Consider the following 20783-nt stretch of genomic DNA (forward strand, 5'->3'; position numbering starts at 1 on the left):
TCCCCTCAGCTTACTCTCTCTCCTGCACGCACACGTTCTCCACTTCTTCCATGGAGCCCAAATGTGGGTGTGTGCATGGTGTGTGTGTGCTTGAGAAAGTGACACGCCCCACTTTTTAGGACCGTGGACACAACAAAACCTGCTTATTTTTTTTGACGTACTAAATTATATTCCAAAAAGACATTTAAAGAAAAATGTGATTTCATGAAAAAAAAATATCATAAAAGACGGGCGGTCCGGTGCTCCAGTGGTTAGCGCGTCGACCTCACAGTGCATACGTTATGGGTTCGATCCTGGCTCCGGCCTCCCTGTGCAGTTTGCATGTTTTCCCAGGGCCTGCGTGGGTTTTCTCCGGGTACTCCGGTTTCCTCCCACATTCCAAAAACATGCACGGCAGGTTGATTGGGCACCCCAAATTGTCCCTAGGTGTGATTACGAGCGTGAATGGTCGCTCATCTATATGTGCCCTGCGATTGGCTGGCAACCGGTTGGGGGGTGTCCCCCACCTACTGCCTGAAGAAGCCTTTTTTTTTTTTTTTGTAGTTTTAATGTGTCGCATTGGAGGAGGTCAGAGAAAACTAACCTCCACAATTTTTTTTTTGTATGAAGCAAATATTTTTCCGTCAAAGCTCGCAATTGGACATTTGTAATAATAATGTCCATTTTCAGTGCCGTTCTAGTTTTCTGTTGAACATCATTTCAGGAAGGAGGACAAAGCTCTCCGGATCGACGGCATCCTTTTGGTGCGCCTCAGTGCATTTCCTCTCATGCAAAATTAAAGACAAGGAATCTTGAGTGAGCTTCAGACTGGTGCCACTGCTTTACGGCATCTCCCTCGCTTTTTCTTGAAATGATGATTTTAAATTTAAAAAGGATTTGACATTCGATAATCGTTGGTAAAAAAAAAAAAAGTAGTCTGAGCTTGAAATACTTCCTTCCCCTTTTTCACTCTTGTTCTTGCAAATGTTCTGACTGTCACACATTATACTGTGCTGCCAAATAGTGGCCACATAAACGGGAGGCCAAACAAAATAGGAACACACTGTACATTGTGCAGAAAAGTGGAGGCACGAACGCAGACAGAATGTATATTGATGTTTAAAAAGCAGGATCAAACTGGCTTTAGGAAAACACAAGCTTAAACGTTGTGTACTTAATCTACAAACTCGAATATTTGAGGGCTACATTTTATTTTTTTTACAAAAACAACGTAAATACAGTTCCTGAAAGAATTGTGTGTCTTTGCTGTTTCCGTGATATATTAGGACGATTTGAAAATGTATTTTCCTCGTGTTTTACAAACCCACATGTAGCTTTCCGACGTGAGAAAAAGTGATAAGGTGTCACCTGTGCCATCGTCAAATGTGGACGATACCACCAACTCGGGCTTGACAATGCAGACTTTTAAAAGCATATCAGGGACAAGGAAACTACGTCAACTAAAGAAGACTCGTGGGTTTAATGACATAAAAAAATATTTATTGATTATCCTAATGTCATAATTTGAATTTCTTGATTGGTGGAAAATGCCCCCCAACCCCGTCGCCATAAGGTGGTCTCCTCCATGTGAGTCCAGTCCAGGTGGAAGCGTCGTCTTTAGTCAAAAAGGCAAAGCAACTCGGGGAAAGCTCCGAGACGTCGTCATGTTGCCGACTTTCTTGATGCTAACCCTCGCCGCCGTCGTCGTGGCGGCGACAGGAAGCGACAACGAAACCACGGCGGCCCGAGAAGGCCACGTCAACATCGCCCGGGGAAAACTGCTGGTGACACTTTCGTCTCTAAGTCCAAATGAGGACTCTTTTTTTTTAATGAAAAATGAATAAATCATGTAAAATGTGTTAAAAAGTCATTTGGTTATTATTAATAATTGATTATCTTGTACTAAATAAAATAATTTACAAGTTTTGTTTTTTTTTTTCTTCCCCAAGGCTCCCAGCGTGGTTGGATGAGGCATCAAGAAAATGCCCGAGCTGCATCACTTCCTGTTGGAGCGCTGGGCTTTGTAGTATCCTTTTCGTCGACGCCTTTCCACGCAAACTTCATTTTGCGACATTATAATGGCGATTAGCTTCGCTTGAGATGGCATCGCCTTGAATGGTTATCTATATCGACTTTGTTGAATGTTTAAAAATGTGGTTAAAAAAACAAAACAGTAAGCTACCTTCCCTGATGACGTGTTTTATTGTGGTAAACGACTTTGAAGGATATTTAATTTTACAAAAAAACATTAGCTTTGTCAAAGATTCAAATGTTTACGGAAACAATTGTTTTTTTCAGTTAAATTTGCGATGTTGACAAAAGTGAAAATGTTAAAAGTATTGTCATCAAAGACTCCCAATTGTCCATGTTAAAAAAAAACGTACGTTAGCTTTAACAATTTTTTTTTACAAAACTGTACGCTGTCAAATCAAATTTGAATTTGCTTTTGACAAAAAAAAAAACCATGCTGTGTCAAATGCTCAAATTATTTACCTCAAAAAAACTAACCAACAGTTTTGTTACTTTTGTTTATGATAATATTTCAGAAAACTTCCACGTTAGGTATGTCTCTGCGTCGAAATTTCCTTGACCGGAAATTTCCTCGCCCAGTCACAACCTGGAGTACGATTCCTCGGAGGAAGTGGACCCTCGACTCATTTTTTATGATGACAAGGACGAGGTTGTGAAGGTGAGCTTGGCAACTTTTTGAATAAGAGAGAATAATAACAATATTCTGAATAATAATAATAAATAATAATTCAGAACGTCTTGAACCAGAAACCAATTCTTGAAAGTGTATGTACGTGTACAAATATATTTTTCCCAGAAGTATCAAACAAGAAAATGATATGCAAACATTTTTCCTTCCCCGAAAAAAAAATTAGTTTTCTATTTTTTGGGGTTTGTAGACTGTCAGTGTGAAAGGCATGAAGGCGATGGAGATCGCCGCCCTGCTGGACTCACTGGGCTTCTACAAGCGGTCACAGAAAGGCGAAGTCGTGCCGGAGGAGTTCCAGGACTTCCCCTTGCGCGCACCCCGCGATGAGCTGTGACGCCCCCCCCGGCGGTCGAACGCTGCCCCCTACGTCCCGCGCACGCCATTGATGACGAGCGGAGCCTCAAGGTGTTTCAAAAAACAAATCCCGGCTCCGTTCTGACGGCTCGCTGGGCCCGACGTAGTGTGCATCCGTCGTACGCTTCTTCCTTCGCATGCAAAATGCAATAAAATCAAAATCAAAAATCAAAAGCAAGACCGTGATTGATTTTTCTACATCAGGCATGTCCAAAGTCCGGCCCGCGGGCCAAATCCGGCCCGCGGTCGAATTTCATCCGGCCCTCGGCCCCCGTCATAAAATCAGTGCCGTCTGGCCCGCAGGTTGGGCGCAATGGAACACGTGTTGCATTGACTGAGGTCTCGTAGACTGGCGAGTGATGTTTCATAGAGTACTGCTTCCCTCTAGTGGCTAAATGAGTAATAGCATTCACTAAATGAGTAATAGCATTTAGACACTAGAGGGCATCACTCACGAGTTAACAAGACATCACTCCGTGTTTATATTGACTGATATGTCATATTTCAAATTCCTGTTTCAAATGAACCAAAAGAAATTCTTAAGATTGTTGAAATTAAAATAAAAATGGAAACGTGAAACAGACTGGCTTACTAAAATTTGTTGAACAATATTATTGTTCAATGTAAAGAATGTCAGCCAAGGTCGGCCCCCCGACATTTTACCACATAAAATCTGGCCCCCTTGGCAAAAAGTTTGGACACCCCTGTTCTACATCAACCCTTGATGTCAGTGAAACCTGGAAAATTTAGTTTTGTACATTTAATTAACATTAGTTTAATTTTCACTAGGAGTGATTTCTCCTCTAATAATTATTTCCCCATTTTTAAGTGACGCTAAAAGACTAAAATCCCATATTTTAGGGGAGGGTGGGGAATCACATCACCATATGGAACAGACTTCTTTCCCCACAGCGCCTCTTACTGGCGCGGTGGAGTAATTGCAGAGAGCCACTTTTGACAAAAATGCCTTTTTAGTGCAACCAGACACTATTTTCTGACCAACAAATCCGTTGAATCAAGTTTCCGGTATTTATTTTATTTCTTTCCCCTAAATTGTATTTTATTGAACTTGTCTTTGTTTATTTTGCGGTGAGATGAGCCACGTTGATGGTGGACGACATGCGATAGCTGCGTCCTGTTCGTTCTCCTGTCGCAATTTGTCTCGAGGGCGTTGCATTCCCAGCGCCTTGGAACGGTTTCAGGTGACGTCATGAGAAGAGTTGAACTAATCCCCGAGGCGCCCGCCTGCTGCTCGCTAATCTGATTTACAAGTGTGTGTGTGTGTGTGTGTGTGTGTGTGTGTGTGTGTGCGCGATGCCCGTGTTTTACTCGCCGGTTCCCCACACCGTCGGTAACGTCGGCGTGGGCCCGGCCCACACCGGAACTTCGCACGTCGACAAAGAGCGGCGTGACCTCTCACCCTCACCTTCAGTTTCACGTTCAGGTTGGTCCTCATTCTTGACGTGACGACATTCTTCGTTGGGTTCTGTTTGAAGGGGGGGGATTAGCAACACACTGAAAAGCCGCAACAACACGTGGAGACAAAAGATTTTTTGTTTTTTCAGCCTTGCCGTGCGGTGGTGGGCTGCCGTGCGACGTGGCTCTGCACATGTTGATCTACTTCAACGTGTTTTATTTGCCCTGCTGGTGGTTTTCGTCCGTCTGCATGCTACAAGTTAAGGTAAGCGCCCCGACTCGCGGTCGAACCCGGCGATGGGCCAGGTTTGGGTTGGGCTTTGATTGAAAGCCAACGACTTTGTTTTTCAGTTTGCGTACCTTCCGGGATACTATCAGGGCCTGCTGATCAGCGGGATCGCCCTGGTCACCATCGTGGAAATCGTCCGCCTTTACCTTGGCTACTTTGGGAATCTGCACGAGAATGTAAAAGCACTTCATTCACGTTTGTACTTGTTTTTGTATTTCACATCCCCTTTTTTTTTGTATTTGATCGAGTTTGTGTCTTGTCCAGGGGTGTCAAACTCATTTCACATTGTGGGCCGGACCATTAAAATGACACCATACTCTGCTATAAATAACTAAAATATCATGTCTTTCCTTTGTTTTGGTACAGTGAAGCACAAGAACATGAGGAAAATTTTGAAATTTAATGAACATATCTTTTACCTAACATTTCATGAAACGCCTTCGATTTCCTTGTACGGTATGTACAAATGTGTCATTTACTTTTATTATTCACATATATGCATTGTCATTGGTGTTGAAAATATACTTGTGAATTTTAGGATTAAACGAGATTTATAAAGAGGATTTTTTCAATCATTTACACATGTCCATATAAAATCTTAAATTTAATCTCTGCCTACACTTTACAAACGAAAGAGAAAACAATGGGCCCCCTAGCGGATAATCTACGAATTGCACTTTACCAAAGATATTCATTCCATGTCTTTTATGCATTTTTTTTTTCATTTTTAAATTATCCCGTGGGCCTAATCGAACCTCCTCGGGGGCCGGTTCTGTCTCACGGGGCCGTATGTTTGACACCACTGGTTTAGTCTCTCCATAATTTCATCCATTTGTCCGCACGAGGGCACGCCGGAGCCGTGACGACGTTGTTGCTTTTGCGCAGGTTGCGTGGCTGTGCTGCTTCTGCGTGCTGACGGTGTCGTTCCAGCTGCCGGTGCTGCTCTTCTTTGTGACCGACGAAGGCGTGCTCATCTTGCCGCTGGAGCGCGCCGTCCACTCGCTGCTGCTGGCTGCCGCGCTGGCCCAGATTGCGGCCGCCGCGCTGGCGTTGCGCATCATGACCAGGAAGCTGACGCTGCTCTTCCACCTGCGCCAAATAGCCAAGGTGGACAGCTTTGGCCACGCCGCCAGCGCCGGCGCGCCCGTCCTCGGCCTCGGCCTGGCGTACCGACGGGTTACAGTTAGTTAGTGAGTCCGTCGCCTCCACTTTGGAACATATTTTTGGACAGCGTTTTTTCTCAGTCATATCAACATCACTCTTGTACTGAGCACTTCCGACCACCAGAGGGCAGTCTGAGACTAGAAATAATCCCGAAGATCTGCATCAGAAGCGACAAAGTTTGCTTTTTCTAACTTCATGAAATGCTTTTTGTTAATTGGGGCCTAAGCAGCGAAGCAGACGTTGCATTTCAGAATGAATCGTCTTAGAGAATTTATCCAATCTTCTCCAAACTTTGGGGCTTTCATCTAAAGATGTTTGAGATGAAAAGTTACTGAAGGCGTGGCCGGAAACTTTTGAAAATTTGCACAAACATCAGGTCTGGCCAAACCTTTTCTATTTTTGAGGATTATTGTCCTGTGTGTCAGTACCCCATATTGGCCATGGTAGCCAGGGCCCTTTATAACTTTTTTTTTTTTAACGGAATCTTTCCAAATCAAAGCGTAGCATTTTAAATACATCATACTAACAAGAGAATCTTCACATTTCCCAAGAAAAATCTTAAAAGATATTAAAAGACTAAAATTATAAACAAAATAAAAAACAGTTTTGGAAATAAACAATGTCCTACATATAAAGTGAGAAAAATATCATTCCAGAGGGTTGTATTTTTACAAGATTGAAATCACAACATTACAAAAACAAAGCCACCTTTTTATTGAATAAAAATAAATCATCTGTGTTTTCATGATGTCAATTTTCTGCACTGTTCGTTTTTCCACTCTTTGTTGTCACCATGACAACTGAAGCACACGCCATCTTTTCTCTTTTTTTTTTCTTCCAAGCTACTCGATGGTGACACAGCAACGTTGGCCTACATTTTCCAATATATTTTTATCTGTATTTTTTTTCTGTGTGACGTACAGGCGGATTGACGCACTCCAAGATGTTTTGTTCCTTTTTCCAAGAACGGATCCACACCTCTGCAGTAGACCGCCCCGTACGACCCCCCTGCTTCCCCCCCACCACATCCATCCTGTTTCCATTAGCAACCGAGTAGAGAAAAGTAAGACGCGCATGCAGTAATTCACGGATGGGACACTTGGTGCTGATAGGGCGCTTCACGGTGACATCATCAATTTGCCATACAGCCGATGGCAGTCTGTTGTTCCGCTGTCTCAAATTAGCCATTGGATGTTTTCAATTTTCAGCGATACGCCGCGTGAATATTTCAGCATTTGCCACGGCGAGTGGAACACGAAGTGAAATTTGTAAAAAAGAAAAGTAATGTCAAGAACAATGTGCTTTTTAGCAAATCATGAGGGACGTTTCGTCTGGAGTGTAATGCTAGCCTGTTAGCGTAGCAGCGTTATGCTAACGTTGAGCTAGGGACGGCAACATGGCAGGGCAGGAGTTGATTGGCTGATGAAATTTTTTCAGATGCCTGGCTGATGGATGTCATATACAGGTGTGTTGTAATATCATTTGTTAATTGCTTTGACCTTCGTCCTGTCTGATTAATTAGTCAAAATAGGTCGAATCGATGTTCCCTGACTGGGAATTGAAAAATATGTTTGATAAACAAACAACCCGCGCTGTAACTTTAATACAATGCTAGACTTGCTCTACATGACACAAAAAAAAAATATGATGGAAAGGTTTCAACTGAATACATATACAAATAAATATTCACTCGCCGATGGCCACATTAGCTGCCCAGGCCATGAATATCTTTTGGTTCCCCCACCCTCCGGCCCACCGCTCCACTTCAACACAGTTAATAGTCACCCGAGTCCCCGTCCAATCAAACGCTTGACTACCTTAATGAGCCAAGTGACACCAAGGACCCAAATGGAAATTCAATCATGCTAATGCTAATACTCATGAAGCACCAGGGAAAGGCACAAAGTGCAAATTTTTACAACGAAATTAAATACCGGTACCTGAATTGGTGCACATGGGAGTGGTTATTCGAACCTGTTAGCACATTAGCACCTATCAGCGTTGGTTCGTATGTTACCCTGTGAGTGCAGGTGCTACCACATATTAGTGAATATTGGAGCAGGTTAGCATATTAATATGTACTTGCGCGTATACAGTAAGTGCGTGATAAATGTGAACATGTCATTTCACGTTTGCGCATTGCACTGGAGGATATTTCAGCATAATTCTGAGAATATTTATTTGTCTTAGTGCAAGTTAGCATAGGTTAGCAAATGCTTTTTGATGAACGTTAGCATCGTGCTGCCATTTCGAGTTTGTGCATTCAAGCATATGTTAGCGCATGTTGGTGAATGAATGTGATCTCATGCGCATGGACGTTAGCATCTGTTAGCACATTAGCTTGAATGTATGGGAAAGGCACTAATAATAGAGAGTTGAGAGTTTTGTGACATGATGTTTCATGTTTTATTTGGTTTTCTTTTTGGGGAGGAAAAAAAAATCCCCACCACATTCCACAGACACAGAGTCAAACGCCAACAGACGGCCAATAAGACAGCAAAAGTCACATCCACTTGGAAACATGAAAACACGCCGTCAACACGTTTGTTTTTTTTTTTGTTTTGTTTTTGTATTTCAACAAGTATCAAGAAAATAATAAGGCAATAAATAATCTATTTATTACTAATTTATCACATAGTATGGGCGGGACAATCATGGTGGTCACTTGTTTTAGTTGTGCGCTGCAGCGACTTGTAAAGTGCAAAATGGAACCGTGTGTTGGAGCTCGTGACATTACCTCCACCTAGGAGATTCTTGACCATTACTTATTTACAACTTGCCCAAAGTTTGAAGTTTGTTATCGAGCACATTAGCAGGTTAGAATGTGTTAGCTCATGTTAGTGCATTTTAGGACTTGTTCGCATTTGTTAGAGTGTTAGCTCATGTTCTCAATAGTTAGCACAAATGTTCACTTTGCGCAGCCATATTAGCGCATGTGAGCTCACTTAGGCGCATGTTTGTGTAAATTTGCTAGCAATTTGCTAGCACATGTTAGCGTGTGTTCGCAAATGATAGCTAGGTGGCCTGTGTTTTGCGTGTTTGGGAATATTAGCAGAAGATGGCACTTGTTATGTGTTAACACATGTTATCAAGTCGTCGCGCATTACTACATTTTAATACGTGTGACAATGTCTTGACAATGCCTTGACATTGTCACATATTTTAGATTTTTTTGGTGAAAATTTTTGCATCCTAGCATGTTTTCGTTGTCATGAATGATAGCATGTTGTATATGTAAGGTAATATTAGCATACGTTACATCTTGGTGCATGGTAGCACATGCTAGAACATTTAGCCCTCATGTTAGCCCATGTTAACATGTGTTAGCATATGTTAGCATGGTGGCGTTCTGAATGTGATCATTAGCACATTTGTCATTTTATCATTTGTTCGTACGTGTTAGCAATGTATAAGCATATGTCAGCTTGGTGGCATGTGTTGTGTTTGTTCAGGAGTATTAGTTGATAGCGCATGTTAGCTCGTGTTAGCCAATTTGAATCGGGTCCATTTCAAAGACATGTTTGTGATTTATTGCCACATTTTTGGGCTTGCCGACCCTATTGTATTGCCAAAATGTTCCTTTAGATGATGTGTACTTTTTCTTTAAAAAAAGAAATGCTTTTTGAAATGAGTGGTTGGAATGCTGTGCACGCCATCTTTGTTTATTGCTTCATCACAATGCATTCACACACACACAAACACACACACACACACACATTTCCGTGACCTTCCCCAATTTGTGACAAGTCCAAAGTAAAGCAGCCCTTCCTTTTCAAACACACACACACACACACACACACACACTAGCACACTGGCTCACAGTTTAGCATTAATACACAGTTGGTGTAATCATGACGTAAACACAGATGTACAAAAACACAGTCGCTGAAGTCCATGCATATCATGCATAGATGAGGTTATCCCAGTGTGTTGCTCTCTATTTGTCCACCAACGGCGCCCCCCCGCAGTCTCGGGAGGCTCAGCAGTTCAGTAAACCCTCGTTAGATTGCGGAATTTTGTTGCAGTCAAGTCCCAATTTGGAGTTGGCTACCCAGAAGTGTAGTACCCTAACGTGCCACAACACCCCAAGGCAGCACTGAGAACAGATGCAGCGTAATTAACTTATTTTATTGGTTGTTCCCACAGATTGTTATTTATTGGTTGTTCTCCCCTGTTTAAAAGCGGACAAATCTCAATTACCATGTCATCAATGCTAATTACGTTAGCCTCTCTATAGCATTTCCTCTAAAATATTAGCATTAAGCTAAAATTGAAATGCGTTTTTTTTTTGTCTTTTTTTTCCAAACATACTTTTTATATTGTGGATGTTCAGCTTTTTGCGTGGGTTGGGAACAAATCCCTGCAATTAACGGGGGTTCACTGTATTGTATTACACTCTCACACACACACACACACACACACACGTCACGACTCGCACAATGACAACGAGTTGGAGCGATATGTTGTTCAGTTTTCACACCAGCTCCTTAGAGAAACGTCGGCGTTGTCCGTTGAGTCTTGCAGTTTGTCGACTATTTCATGCCGCTGCGCAGCACCTGATTGGCGGCGATTAGCATGACGCTGATGATGAAGGCGATGGCGAAGGCGCAGATCAGGCTCTTGCGCACGCACGTCTGCTTGACCTGCTGCGTCGGGCTGGAACCTCGGTGGCGTAAACAAGCACAAAGTACAACGATTCAAATCTAAACATGAGGAAATTGTATTGGAGCGAAAAAGACATCTTGAAAAAAAATATTTTAGGGATTTACTTGTGACGTAAAATTTTTCTTGAATATTATTTTTTATTCCAGGACGAAAAGTTCACCATTAAAAGTACAAAGTCACAATACTATATATAAAAAAAAAGTTGTATGAACATTTTGAAGAAGTGGAAAAGTATGACTTTTTCTCCAAATAGATGAAAATTTTTGTGTATTTTTTTTGGGTTTTTTTGCAAGGTGCCGACGGCTGGCAGGAGATGAAGACGTTCCTTACTGTCGATATCCACCTGGCAGTCTTCGGGGTTCTCGATATGGTTCTCCTCGGTCATGATGATGTTCTCGATGTCCTTCATGGACAGGTGGTCGCAGAAAGTGTCATACAGCAGACGCTTCAGTTCCTCCACGGTCAGTTTTTGCATGTCACACTGAGCCAACCAAAACCACAAAAAAACCTATTCGAGTCCCGTTTCAACCTACTTTCACGAGTAAGTCAAATATTTTTCATCCACGTTGGCGGTTCTACATCGGCTAGTCCATATTTCGGTGGCATTTTATCAGGGCCAAAAAAATAAAATAAAATAATGTAATGTGCCAAAATTGAAAAAAAAAGTTGTAGCGTTTAGCATCGTTTACCTTCCAGAAAACCGAGTCAAAGTCGGTTCCGTTGAACTTGTCGGGTACGGCGGCCGCCGTCAACTTGGGGCCGAGAAGCGTGACAAACTCCTCAAAGTCCACCTGGCCGTCGCCTGGCCAACAAACGCAACCAAAGTTTTACCAAAGGTTTTTCTTCCATGAACAAATGGCAACAAAAATATCAACCAAAAATTTTTAGGTTGAAAAAAATATATTTATTCAAAATATTATTATATTATAACATTTTTTATTATATTTTATATAATAAATAAATATATTATATATATATATATTATATAATATTATAATAATATAATATTATAATATTATATAATATTTCAATTTAAAATAAAAACATATAAATATAAAATATATTTTATAAAATATAAACAAATAATTTGTGTGATGAAATCATTCATGGGCGGCCCAGTGGGCGAGTGCTTAGCGCGCCGACCTCACAATGCAGAGGTTGCGGGTTCGATCCCCGATCTCCGTGCTCCCTGTTGTGGAGTTTGCACGTTCTCCCCGGCGCCTGCGTGGCTTTTCTCCGGGTACTCCGCTTTCCTCCCACATTCCATTGACATACCCCAAATGACCCCGCCGACTGCCCGAAAGACGGCTTTGAACGGCTCGCGCCTCACCATCCATGTCGAGGCGCTGAATGATGACCTCCAGCTCCACCTCGTTGGGCATGTAGCCGAGGGAGCGCATGGCCATGCCCAGCTCCTGCTTGGAGATGAAGCCGTTGCCGTCGCGGTCGAACACCTTGAACGCCTCACGGATTTCTACACACACACACACATATGCAAGGATAAATTGGGAGGGGGGGGGGACAATTTCTCAAGCTTCGAGACCCGAAGCCTGCCTTGAGGGCCCTTATTCAAACCCGAAACCTTGTTTGAAATGAACCTTTGCTTGGAGACTTAATTAGAAACCCAAATCGGGCCTTCAAACTCATCGGAACCATTTAAAACCCGATTTTGCAAACCCTATTTTGAAACCCCAAACCTTGTTTGAAACACGAACCCTAATTTGAACCCCTCCCTTAAAATCCTAGCCTGGGTTTGAAACCCTAACCATTGTGGGGAACCCTAACCCTATTTCCAACCCTACCCTGAATTTCTAAGATGAATGTGAAATTTGACTTTCAAAGCCCAAACCCAATTTGAAACCTGAACCCTGCTTTGAAAATCTACAACGGAACCCCAACCCAGCGTTTCCGACCCGACTTTGAAACCTGAACGCGGAATCCGTCCTGCCGCCAACTTTCCGCTCTTCAGTCTTCCTCCACCTCCGCCCATTGAAGTCTACCAAAAGGTCGCACGGAGATTTCTCGCCTCATTTCTCAGCTTCTGACTCGCTCTCATTGATTTTTGTTGTTTTTGTTTTTTTTTTTTGTCTTTTTCTTCACGCAGCTGCCAGATTTCATCATAAGACGACGGCTCAGACACAAAAAAAAAAAGACAAATCCACCGATCGTTAGCGCCCGCTTGGCGACCGCCGCATCCTCATCCCGTTTGTCGAAAGAGGGTGGACAGGTTTTCATCAACAACAAAACAGAAGACGGCGTTGTCTGCTAAGCGACTGGGTTTTTGCGAACATCAAAGACAAAAAAAAAAAAAATTGGGTGAAAGACAATGGAGGAAGTTCAAAGAAGCAACATCAAATCATGTTACAACCGACAACAATTTCACAACTTTTTTTTCGATTTAGTCTTCAATTAAGCTAGCCAGCGACCCGTTTGATTCGCTAAACATCCAAAGGTGACTTTCCACGCAACAGAACAACAAAAGCTTACAAAACGAACCAAAACAGAATTTTTAAAAAATGCTTTGCCTACGTCTAATCATACACCTGGGTGGGTGACATCATTTTTAACCAAAATTTTAAAACCATTTCCACATTTTTTTATTGCGGCGCAACGGCGACATGCTGCTTCACCGTGTTTGCTTTAGACTTTGGCCCTTCATTTATTGACTCAAAGCCTGCAGACCTCGGAGCCTGACTGGGTTTATTTTACAACAACCAAAAAACAACCCCAAAAAAATCAAATAAAATATAAAATAAATTTAAAAAAATTAAAAAATAAATAATAAAAATAATAAAAATAATAAAAATAATAAATAATTTAAAAAAAATAAAAACCACATTTTTTTAAGCACTGTACATGACAGTATTTTAATGGAGCTCATAAGATAAGATAAGATAAGATAAGATATCCTTTATTCGTCCCACACTGGGGAAATTTACAGCTCATGCGCTAATGGCAAAAGGAGTGCATTTATATAGCGCTTCAACGACACGATATGGCGGCCAAAGCGCTTCACAACGCACTGATAAAAGATTGCGGCCTTTGACAACAAAAGGTTTGAATATCAAAAAAAAAAAACTGTAATTTTTTTCCCTCCTCTCTCTGTTGCAAAACTCTCATGCAAAAAAAAAAAAAGAGCATTCAAGGACGGCACCAAACTGCTGCCCAGCAAACCGAAACCCAAGTGCGAGGACTCATTTTTCCACACAGACCAACCCTGTGAAATTTGAATGACGCAACACATTTGATGTAAAAAAAAAAAACAAAAAATCGCATCTCCAACAGTCCCTGGAAATCACATTATCCCACCACCGCTGTGCTATTTTCATAACAAGCCTTCGTTTGCATTCCCTCCGCCGCGCTTCCCTCCGCATTCAGAGCCGAAGCCAGCGTGAGTCAGTGTTTGCGCCGCGGCAGGAGCGCAGCACCCACATCAAAGACGGCCCCGCCAGGCCGCGGGAAGGCGGCGACATAGGTGGCGCTAGCGAGCCGTGGCTCACGGACGGGCCCCATAACGACAAATCTCCAGCGGGGGGGGTTAACGTCCCGGGAATGCGCGCACGGCCGTTTTGGGCCTTTCGTGCGGCCAGAGAGACGACACCGTTGAAATAAAAATTCGGAAGCATCAAAGGCAAAGTAGGGTGAACCTAGCATATGTGTTTGTAAATATTTTAGACGCTGGAGGCTTTCAAGAAAATCCCTTTTGGAAATATCGGACGATTTAGCGTTCAATGAACCTAAACAGGCGGCCCGGTAATCCAGTGGTTAGCACGTGGGCTTCACAGTGCAGAGGTACCGGGTTCGATTCCAGCTCCGGCCTCCCTGTGTGGAGTTTGCATGTTCTCCCCCGGGCCTGCGTGGGTTTTCTCTGGGTGCTCCGGTTTCCTCCCACATTCCAAAAACATGCGTGGCAGGCTGATTGGACGCTCTAAATTGTCCCTGGGTGTGAGTGTGAGCGTGGATGGTTGTTCGTCTCTGTGTGCCCTGCGATTGGCTGGCAACCGATTCAGGGTGTCCCCCGCCTACTGCCCGGAGACAGCTGGGATAGGCTCCAGCGCCCCCCGCGACCCTAGTGAGGATCAAGCGGCTCGGAAGATGAATGAATGAATGAATGAATGAACCTAAACATCCGCGTTTCGTTAAGCATTAGACATGGTTTGGTCCATCGCTAAAGCGTTATGCAATCAAAGACACCCGAGTCGCCATTAAATCTACAATTTGAGAATTTTCAACAAACCGAAACGTCTCGTACGTTATTTTTTTTTTTTTTTTGTAAAACTGAAAGACAACTTCCAGACTTCAGTGAACCTACAAACGAATTGAAACCATCCGAGACAATTTGCCATCGTCGCCATTTTTATTTCAGTCAACCAAGAGTGAATTTCGACCTACATCGATACATACAATTTAGTCTACGATGCTTCCCGGCTTTGTGTATGTTTACGTGCGCTTGGTCGCGCACCGCCTTTCTGACGTACGCGCGCACACCACACACACACACACACACACACACACACACACAGACTAAGCTGAGCGCTGGGAGTCATATCGACGTCGCAGGGCTGCTGTTCGGCAGCATGGAAATGGGCTACCCACATTATTCTACCTGCTGTGAGTGTGTGTGTGTGTGTGCGCGCGTGCGCGCGGGCGCGCGCGTTTGTTGCTATCTATAGCCAGCCAGTAATTTGCCCATCTATGTTCTTTCATCCCTCAAGTGTAGGAGGTGAAATGGAGAATATGGAGTCCATTGCCATTTTTTTTTCTTTTTTTTTGTTATCGCTCTCATGAAGGTACATTAAGGTAGCGCACGGCCGCCCCCTCCACGAGCACGCGCACGCACGCCCGCAGAGCGAGCGTTCGGAAACTCGTCGCGGGCCATTTTGCGGCTCTGGCGCAAGCAGCGTGTGGCGCTACCGTGGTTGTGTTGCGGTGCGTGTGGCGTCATGTCACTGGCCAGGTATGGGGGTGGAGGGGGGGGGGGGCGGGGGCTGGTAATTGAACGGATGCCACACGCGTCCGACGTAGACATTTACGGCCATGTCATTACACACAAGCATGGCAGCTTCTTGAAATTGCAAATCCACTTCTCGGGCTGCCACGCGTGCCAATTACGCGTGCTCACACACACACGCACACACACTCGTAACGTACTAACCAAGAGAAAATTGTGTTCCAAGTCAAGCTCGGGCGGCTGTGTGCTGAGGGCTTCCGGGGGACGCTAAGTGAAAATCAACTCCTGACAACTGAGCAGCACGTACGGCGCTTGCTAATATGCAATTTTATTTCTCGACGTGCCCCCACCCACCCCGGCTCCCCCGGGGAAGGGGTTGGTGATGGCTGGAAAGCGAGCTGTCACCCGCCCGTCGATTCAGGCTGTCACACTGTTGATTGATAGTAGTGTAAGATTGTCTGCAAAGGCAGGAGTGCTCGTCTGACTTGGCTTTCATCGGGGTAAAAAAAACAAAACAAAAAATCAAAAAAAGGCCGTTATCGCATCCGTTTGTGAATCGTGTTCGTTAGCGCCATTGGGTTTGTTGTCTTTTGGATAGTAAGGAGGTGACGTCTTGATCCAAGAGTGTTGGAGGGGCAGGTGGGAAAGTGCCCCACCAACTGATCCCTGCTCTTTTTTTTGTGTCACATGAATCCTACCTAGCAACAAGTGACTAATCAAATGCTTATCCGCGACTAACCTTTGTGTCACACAAATCCTGCATTGTCACGAATGCTCAAAACATTTTGCCCCATAATTGCGCCCAACAAATTCTGCCTAGCGACAGGAAGTTGAGAAAATACATAACCTCACGAAACATTGCGCCCCACAAATCCTGCCTAGCAACAAGTAACCACGCAATGCGGCCACACAAATTTGTTGATGTTCAACAATTTGACCTCAGTTATTTTTGAGGAAAAAAAATGCATCGATGACTCGAAACTCTGTCCCTAATTCTACCTAGCAACAAGCGGTGGCATAAATGAGTCGATATCCAACAATTGCCACCCAAGGTTTTGTTGCAAAAATGTTGCAAAATATTGTGCCACACATATTCTACCAACGAATGAGTCGATCGTGCCGCACCAACTCTGCCAAGCGACAAGTGATTGCACAAATTTGTATACGCCAAGAAACAGGTGTTTGGAAAACGGCATAATATGCACAAAAATTGTGCCCTGCAAATTCTGCCTAGCAACAAGTGGATATGCAAAAGCATCATGGGGCCAACAATTGTGTCACATAAATTCGACTTGGTCCCCCCCCAAAAAAGCGAAATTTGACAAATGTGCCCCAGGAATTCTGCATAAGAAGCAGAACTACAAAAATGACAAAGATTGTGCCCGATAAATTTGACTGATCAACGAGTGATCAGAACAATGCGTTTTGTTTATCCTCACAATGATCGGGGGCGTGCTGGAGCCTATCTCAGATGTTTTCAGACAGTAGGTGGGGTACGCCCTTAACTGGTCGCCAGCCAAACGCAGAGCATAAAGTCACTTGAAGGTTAATATGACAAATGATTGCGGCCCACAAATTGGCCGCTGGGGGAGGTCTGCCCTTTTAAAAATCAACAAGTGCCATCACTTGCGCTAGCTAACCAGCCGACCAAAAGCGGCAGATGAAGCTCAGAACTCCTTGGCGGGGGATCACTCACGTCGCCGCTGTTAAATGTGCTTTAGCGCCAAGCATCCCGTTGCTGCAAGCAATAAGTGGCGCCACAAAGGCCCCAGATGGAGTCTGACTTTTATAGAAGCAGACCACAATTGTAACATTACAAGAACACTTGATTGAACTTCAACTCTACTGTCCACCGCAGAGGACCGAGGCTGCCACAAAAATACAGAAATTGGTTAAAAAATAGCACCTTTGTACACAGCTACTACGCGAAACAATGAGAAATGAGAAACATGGTGAGACTTGCTAATTGCTAAATGCTAATTTTATATATATCATTGTATTTTGGATTAGGTCTGTCTCGTTTGCATAGTTTTCCGAGCGTGCTTGCTTCAAAATGCCTATTTGTCACTCCTAGTTGACGCTTAACTGTCCAAGTGAGACATGAAACAAAAACAAAAAAAAAAAACAATTACACATAGCGCATCTCCTCCGCTAGGATATATATTAACAAAATCCCGCGAGGTTAATATGCTAACGTATAACGCGAAGAGCTCCATTGACGAGAACCTGGCCATTAGCGTCGATGTTTTGTGAACAACTGCGACTTCAACACACACTCTTGCCATTAATAATGCCGCACTTCTTCCGGTTGAGCTCAGTGCTGCCCGGCGTCGTTGTGGCAAGATGTGGTACTACACCGAAGACACTACTCAACATTTGGACTTTATAGTCCAAAAAAGTGAAAAATACACGTAGTTTACAAATCCCGTGAGGCACGACATTGCAGTTTACGGTTTCTTTATTCACCAACATGTTGATGATTGTTCAATTTGAGCGTGACAGCGGTTCAGGATATTTGTGGTACAGTTCAAGAAGAAAAAAACATTCTGTGCGTATGTAAATAGAGCTCATCAGGTGCACCTGATGTGTCTTAGAGCAGCACCTTGGACCGAACCTGCGGCAGGGAGGCGCGGGGGGAAGGGGGATGGGGTGGGGGGCGGGGGGGGGGGCGGTAATGTCTCTCACCTTCCACCTCGTCTTCAGGCAGGTTGACCGGGGCGCTGTAGGAGAGGATGTCCGGGATGGTGCACATCCCCCGGTACATGAGCGTGGAGGTGATCGGATGCATCGGCATGGCTGCGACCCTCTCTACCCGGCGATTCCAGGAGGGGGGTGCGGGGGGGAAGTTAGGGTGGAAATCTAGCGACGGGAACCAGACTCGCCGAGACGGCCACCGGGGGAGCGCAGCATCAGCAGCGAGTCCATGGAGCAAAGGGGAGGCAAAATCTTGCCTCGCTCAGCGGCATTCATTGAAGTCGATTTCGAGTCACAAAAATACACCCGCACACTAAAAGTCCGGGGTGCGTGCGGGTGCGCGCACATGCTGCGGCAGCGTTGGTTGCGCGTGGCGGGGGAGCCACTTGTTGTTGGCGCGCGCACTCGCTCTTCCTTCCTTCCTTCCTTCCTTCCCACTCCCACTGCCCCCCACCCCTCCGCCTCCCCCCCTGGGGGAACGCTCACGGCACCCACGTACACGCCGCGCAACCGAGCGTGTGCGAGGAGCAACTCCTTTTCCCCGTCGCCCGCCTCTCTCTCTCTCTCTCTCTCTCTCTCTCTCTTTCTCTCTCTCTCTCTCTCTCTCTCTCTCTCTCCACCTCTTTTTACGCATTGTCTTCCCACCAGCACGTCACGCGTCGTGTCACTTGTACACTCACCCGGACACTTAATTAGGGACACCTGCAAATGCCAATGACAGGCGATGCAAACATTTATGCTGTAAAAAAATGATACTGCTCATTTTGGGGAGACACCCCCCCCCCCCAAAAAAAAACACCAGAGTCAAATGTCGTTTGTGAATTGATAGACTGATTGAAATCTGAAAAAAGCCAAATATTGATCAAGAATCAAAAGGAAGCCATGGAAAATCATACACATGCACTGTAGCGTTTTATCGTCGTCAAATCCAATCCAACGGTCTCACTCAAAATGAGCCAAATAGCATTTTTCAAATTGAATCGCCACCGTGGAAAACAATACGATTCCCATCTCGTCCTGTTTCACGGTGAGTGAATCCAATCGTATCGGACTTGAAAAGCCAAATATCAGTTTTGAATTGAATCAATATCATGGAAAATGGTACTAACAATTCAATACATATTGCTCTTAAATTGCATTGAAACCATGAAAAATGTAACTTGCCAATTCTGTATGTACTCTTGATGGCCAGTGAACCGAGGCAGAGTTTCAGACTAGCAAATATCCGTCTTGAATGAAATCACAACTTTGGAAAACAATGTTCTTTTCCTCCCTCTATATTGTTTTGTGCTCCTTTAATCAGAATGTCTTTAAAAATATATATATTCTTGAATACAATTCAAACCCTGGTAAAGAATTTCAATTGACTCGGGTCATTGATTGAAAACCGCGGGCCGGCTTTTCCTGGGCCGTGAAGAGTTGCTTGAAATTAAAAAAATAAAAGTTATAATACTTTCAAAATTTTAGCTAATTCGTTTTGGGTTACGACAAGGTACTTCCTGGCCTTTGAAAATTTGCTTGGTATGAAGAAAATAAAACAACGTTCAAAATTTCGCATAGTACGTGGACTAAAACAGCAGAATTTTTTATTTTGAAACCTGTTTACAGTGTCCGTGCGTCGTTTACGTAAAGGGATTCTGGCCGAGTCCGCGTGATTAGCAACATGGCGACTTGAAGGACTACAACGTGAGTCGCCATTACGAGACGAAGACTGCGGAAGACTTTATGACTGAGGCTGAGAGAACGCAGATATCCTAAGATTTGCTAGCGAAGCTCGAAAAATAACATTGCTATTATTTGACCAAGTTACACGCGGCCCGGGAAGCAGCAACCATAACCACGACCAACAAGCCATTTTCCGGAGGGGGAATTCGTTCAAGAGTGCTCGATGGACTCTGCAGCGCTAATATGTCCGAAGCAACAAAAGAAGTTCCCCAAATCCAGGTACAAACTCTCTCTGACTGACATCTGTCATGTGTGCTTCACATGTGCACCTTAAATATTCAAATATTATCATCTCACTGAACAAGAAAAAACAAAACACTGAAACATGCTTACTTATTTGTTTTTCTGCAATGTTTGGCGGTTGGGACAAAAAAAATATATTTTTGTGAGTTATGTTAAATGATTACAAGCATACAAAGACAATTTGGTATCTTCATGGAAAGCTAAAATCAGAAAGCGTTGTCGTGTTCACGTTACTAAAAAAGTCGTAGGCCCCGCCCCCTCCCCGAATATTTTTCTGCTCATAAATAAATAATTGCCCACCCCTTGTGTCAACAAATTTCATCAAGGGTTACAAAAAAAAAAAATCTAAATGAAAGTATATTTTGTACGACTGACAAACACACACAGTTGGTCTATTTGAAGCCGTCTCGGCACAGGAAGCAACCGCAAAGGTCAAAGCACTTTACGGTGGCGTCATTGCGATTTTTCTTTGTCGTCACCTGCGGGCCGCCGCCGCCGGCTCCTTTTGGCGCAGTCAGTCACTGAAGCCTCCAGGAGTGCCGGTCTTGGTTTTGGTTTGCTAGCAATCGAACAAAACGTCACGG

General features: G+C 44.0%; 3 protein-coding genes across 4 annotated transcripts; 2 read left to right on the forward strand and 1 right to left on the reverse strand.

Annotated features, from left to right (window-relative positions):
- The first annotated feature begins 1454 nt into the window (after positions 1–1454).
- On the forward strand, positions 1455–3220 carry selenoe (selenoprotein e). The gene is made up of 4 exons (XM_052069118.1): positions 1455–1763; positions 1929–2005; positions 2590–2668; positions 2889–3220. Exons 1-4 carry the CDS (start codon positions 1527–1529, stop codon positions 3030–3032), a joined length of 537 nt encoding a protein of 178 aa, XP_051925078.1. The 5' UTR covers positions 1455–1526; the 3' UTR covers positions 3033–3220.
- Positions 3221–3920: 700 nt separating this feature from the next.
- zgc:112294 (transmembrane protein 17A) lies at positions 3921–7202 on the forward strand. Of its 2 annotated transcripts, XM_052069103.1 has the most exons (5): positions 3993–4496; positions 4618–4733; positions 4820–4933; positions 5643–5939; positions 6845–7202. In XM_052069103.1, the coding sequence occupies exons 1-5, from the start codon at positions 4367–4369 to the stop codon at positions 6851–6853; spliced, it is 666 nt and encodes a 221-aa protein (XP_051925063.1). In that variant the 5' UTR covers positions 3993–4366; the 3' UTR covers positions 6854–7202. The 2 variants fall into 2 exon arrangements, with proteins under 2 accessions (XP_051925062.1, XP_051925063.1); XM_052069102.1 differs by lacking the exon at positions 6845–7202 and having other exon boundaries at positions 3921–4496; positions 5643–6497.
- A 1101-nt stretch (positions 7203–8303) lies between these two features.
- LOC127602765 (calcium-binding protein 7) lies at positions 8304–18788 on the reverse strand. The gene is made up of 5 exons (XM_052069109.1): positions 18223–18788; positions 11917–12060; positions 11276–11388; positions 10917–11067; positions 8304–10584 (listed from the first exon to the last, which is right to left on the reverse strand). The coding sequence occupies exons 1-5, from the start codon at positions 18329–18331 to the stop codon at positions 10454–10456; spliced, it is 648 nt and encodes a 215-aa protein (XP_051925069.1). The 5' UTR covers positions 18332–18788; the 3' UTR covers positions 8304–10453.
- Positions 18789–20783: the final 1995 nt, after the last annotated feature.

Source organism: Hippocampus zosterae, chromosome 6 (genome assembly GCF_025434085.1).
Source record: "Hippocampus zosterae strain Florida chromosome 6, ASM2543408v3, whole genome shotgun sequence".
Taxonomy (NCBI): Eukaryota; Metazoa; Chordata; class Actinopteri; order Syngnathiformes; family Syngnathidae; genus Hippocampus; species Hippocampus zosterae.

Bases quoted from the DNA above. Each gene is read 5' to 3' on its own strand.
- zgc:112294 (XM_052069102.1), top strand. From the start codon at position 4,367: ATGCCCGTGTTTTACTCGCCGGTTCCCCACACCGTCGGTAACGTCGGC. The intron at 4,734-4,819 runs GTAAGCGCCCCG...TTTGTTTTTCAG, and splicing joins TCTGCATGCTACAAGTTAAG to TTTGCGTACCTTCCGGGATA. The intron at 4,934-5,642 runs GTAAAAGCACTT...GCTTTTGCGCAG, and splicing joins TTGGGAATCTGCACGAGAAT to GTTGCGTGGCTGTGCTGCTT.
- LOC127602765 (XM_052069109.1), bottom strand. From the start codon at position 18,331: ATGCCGATGCATCCGATCACCTCCACGCTCATGTACCGGGGGATGTGC. The intron at 12,061-18,222 runs GTGAGAGACATT...GTGTGTGTGTAG, and splicing joins GCCTGAAGACGAGGTGGAAG to AAATCCGTGAGGCGTTCAAG. The intron at 11,068-11,275 runs GTAAACGATGCT...TGGTTGGCTCAG, and splicing joins TTGACTCGGTTTTCTGGAAG to TGTGACATGCAAAAACTGAC.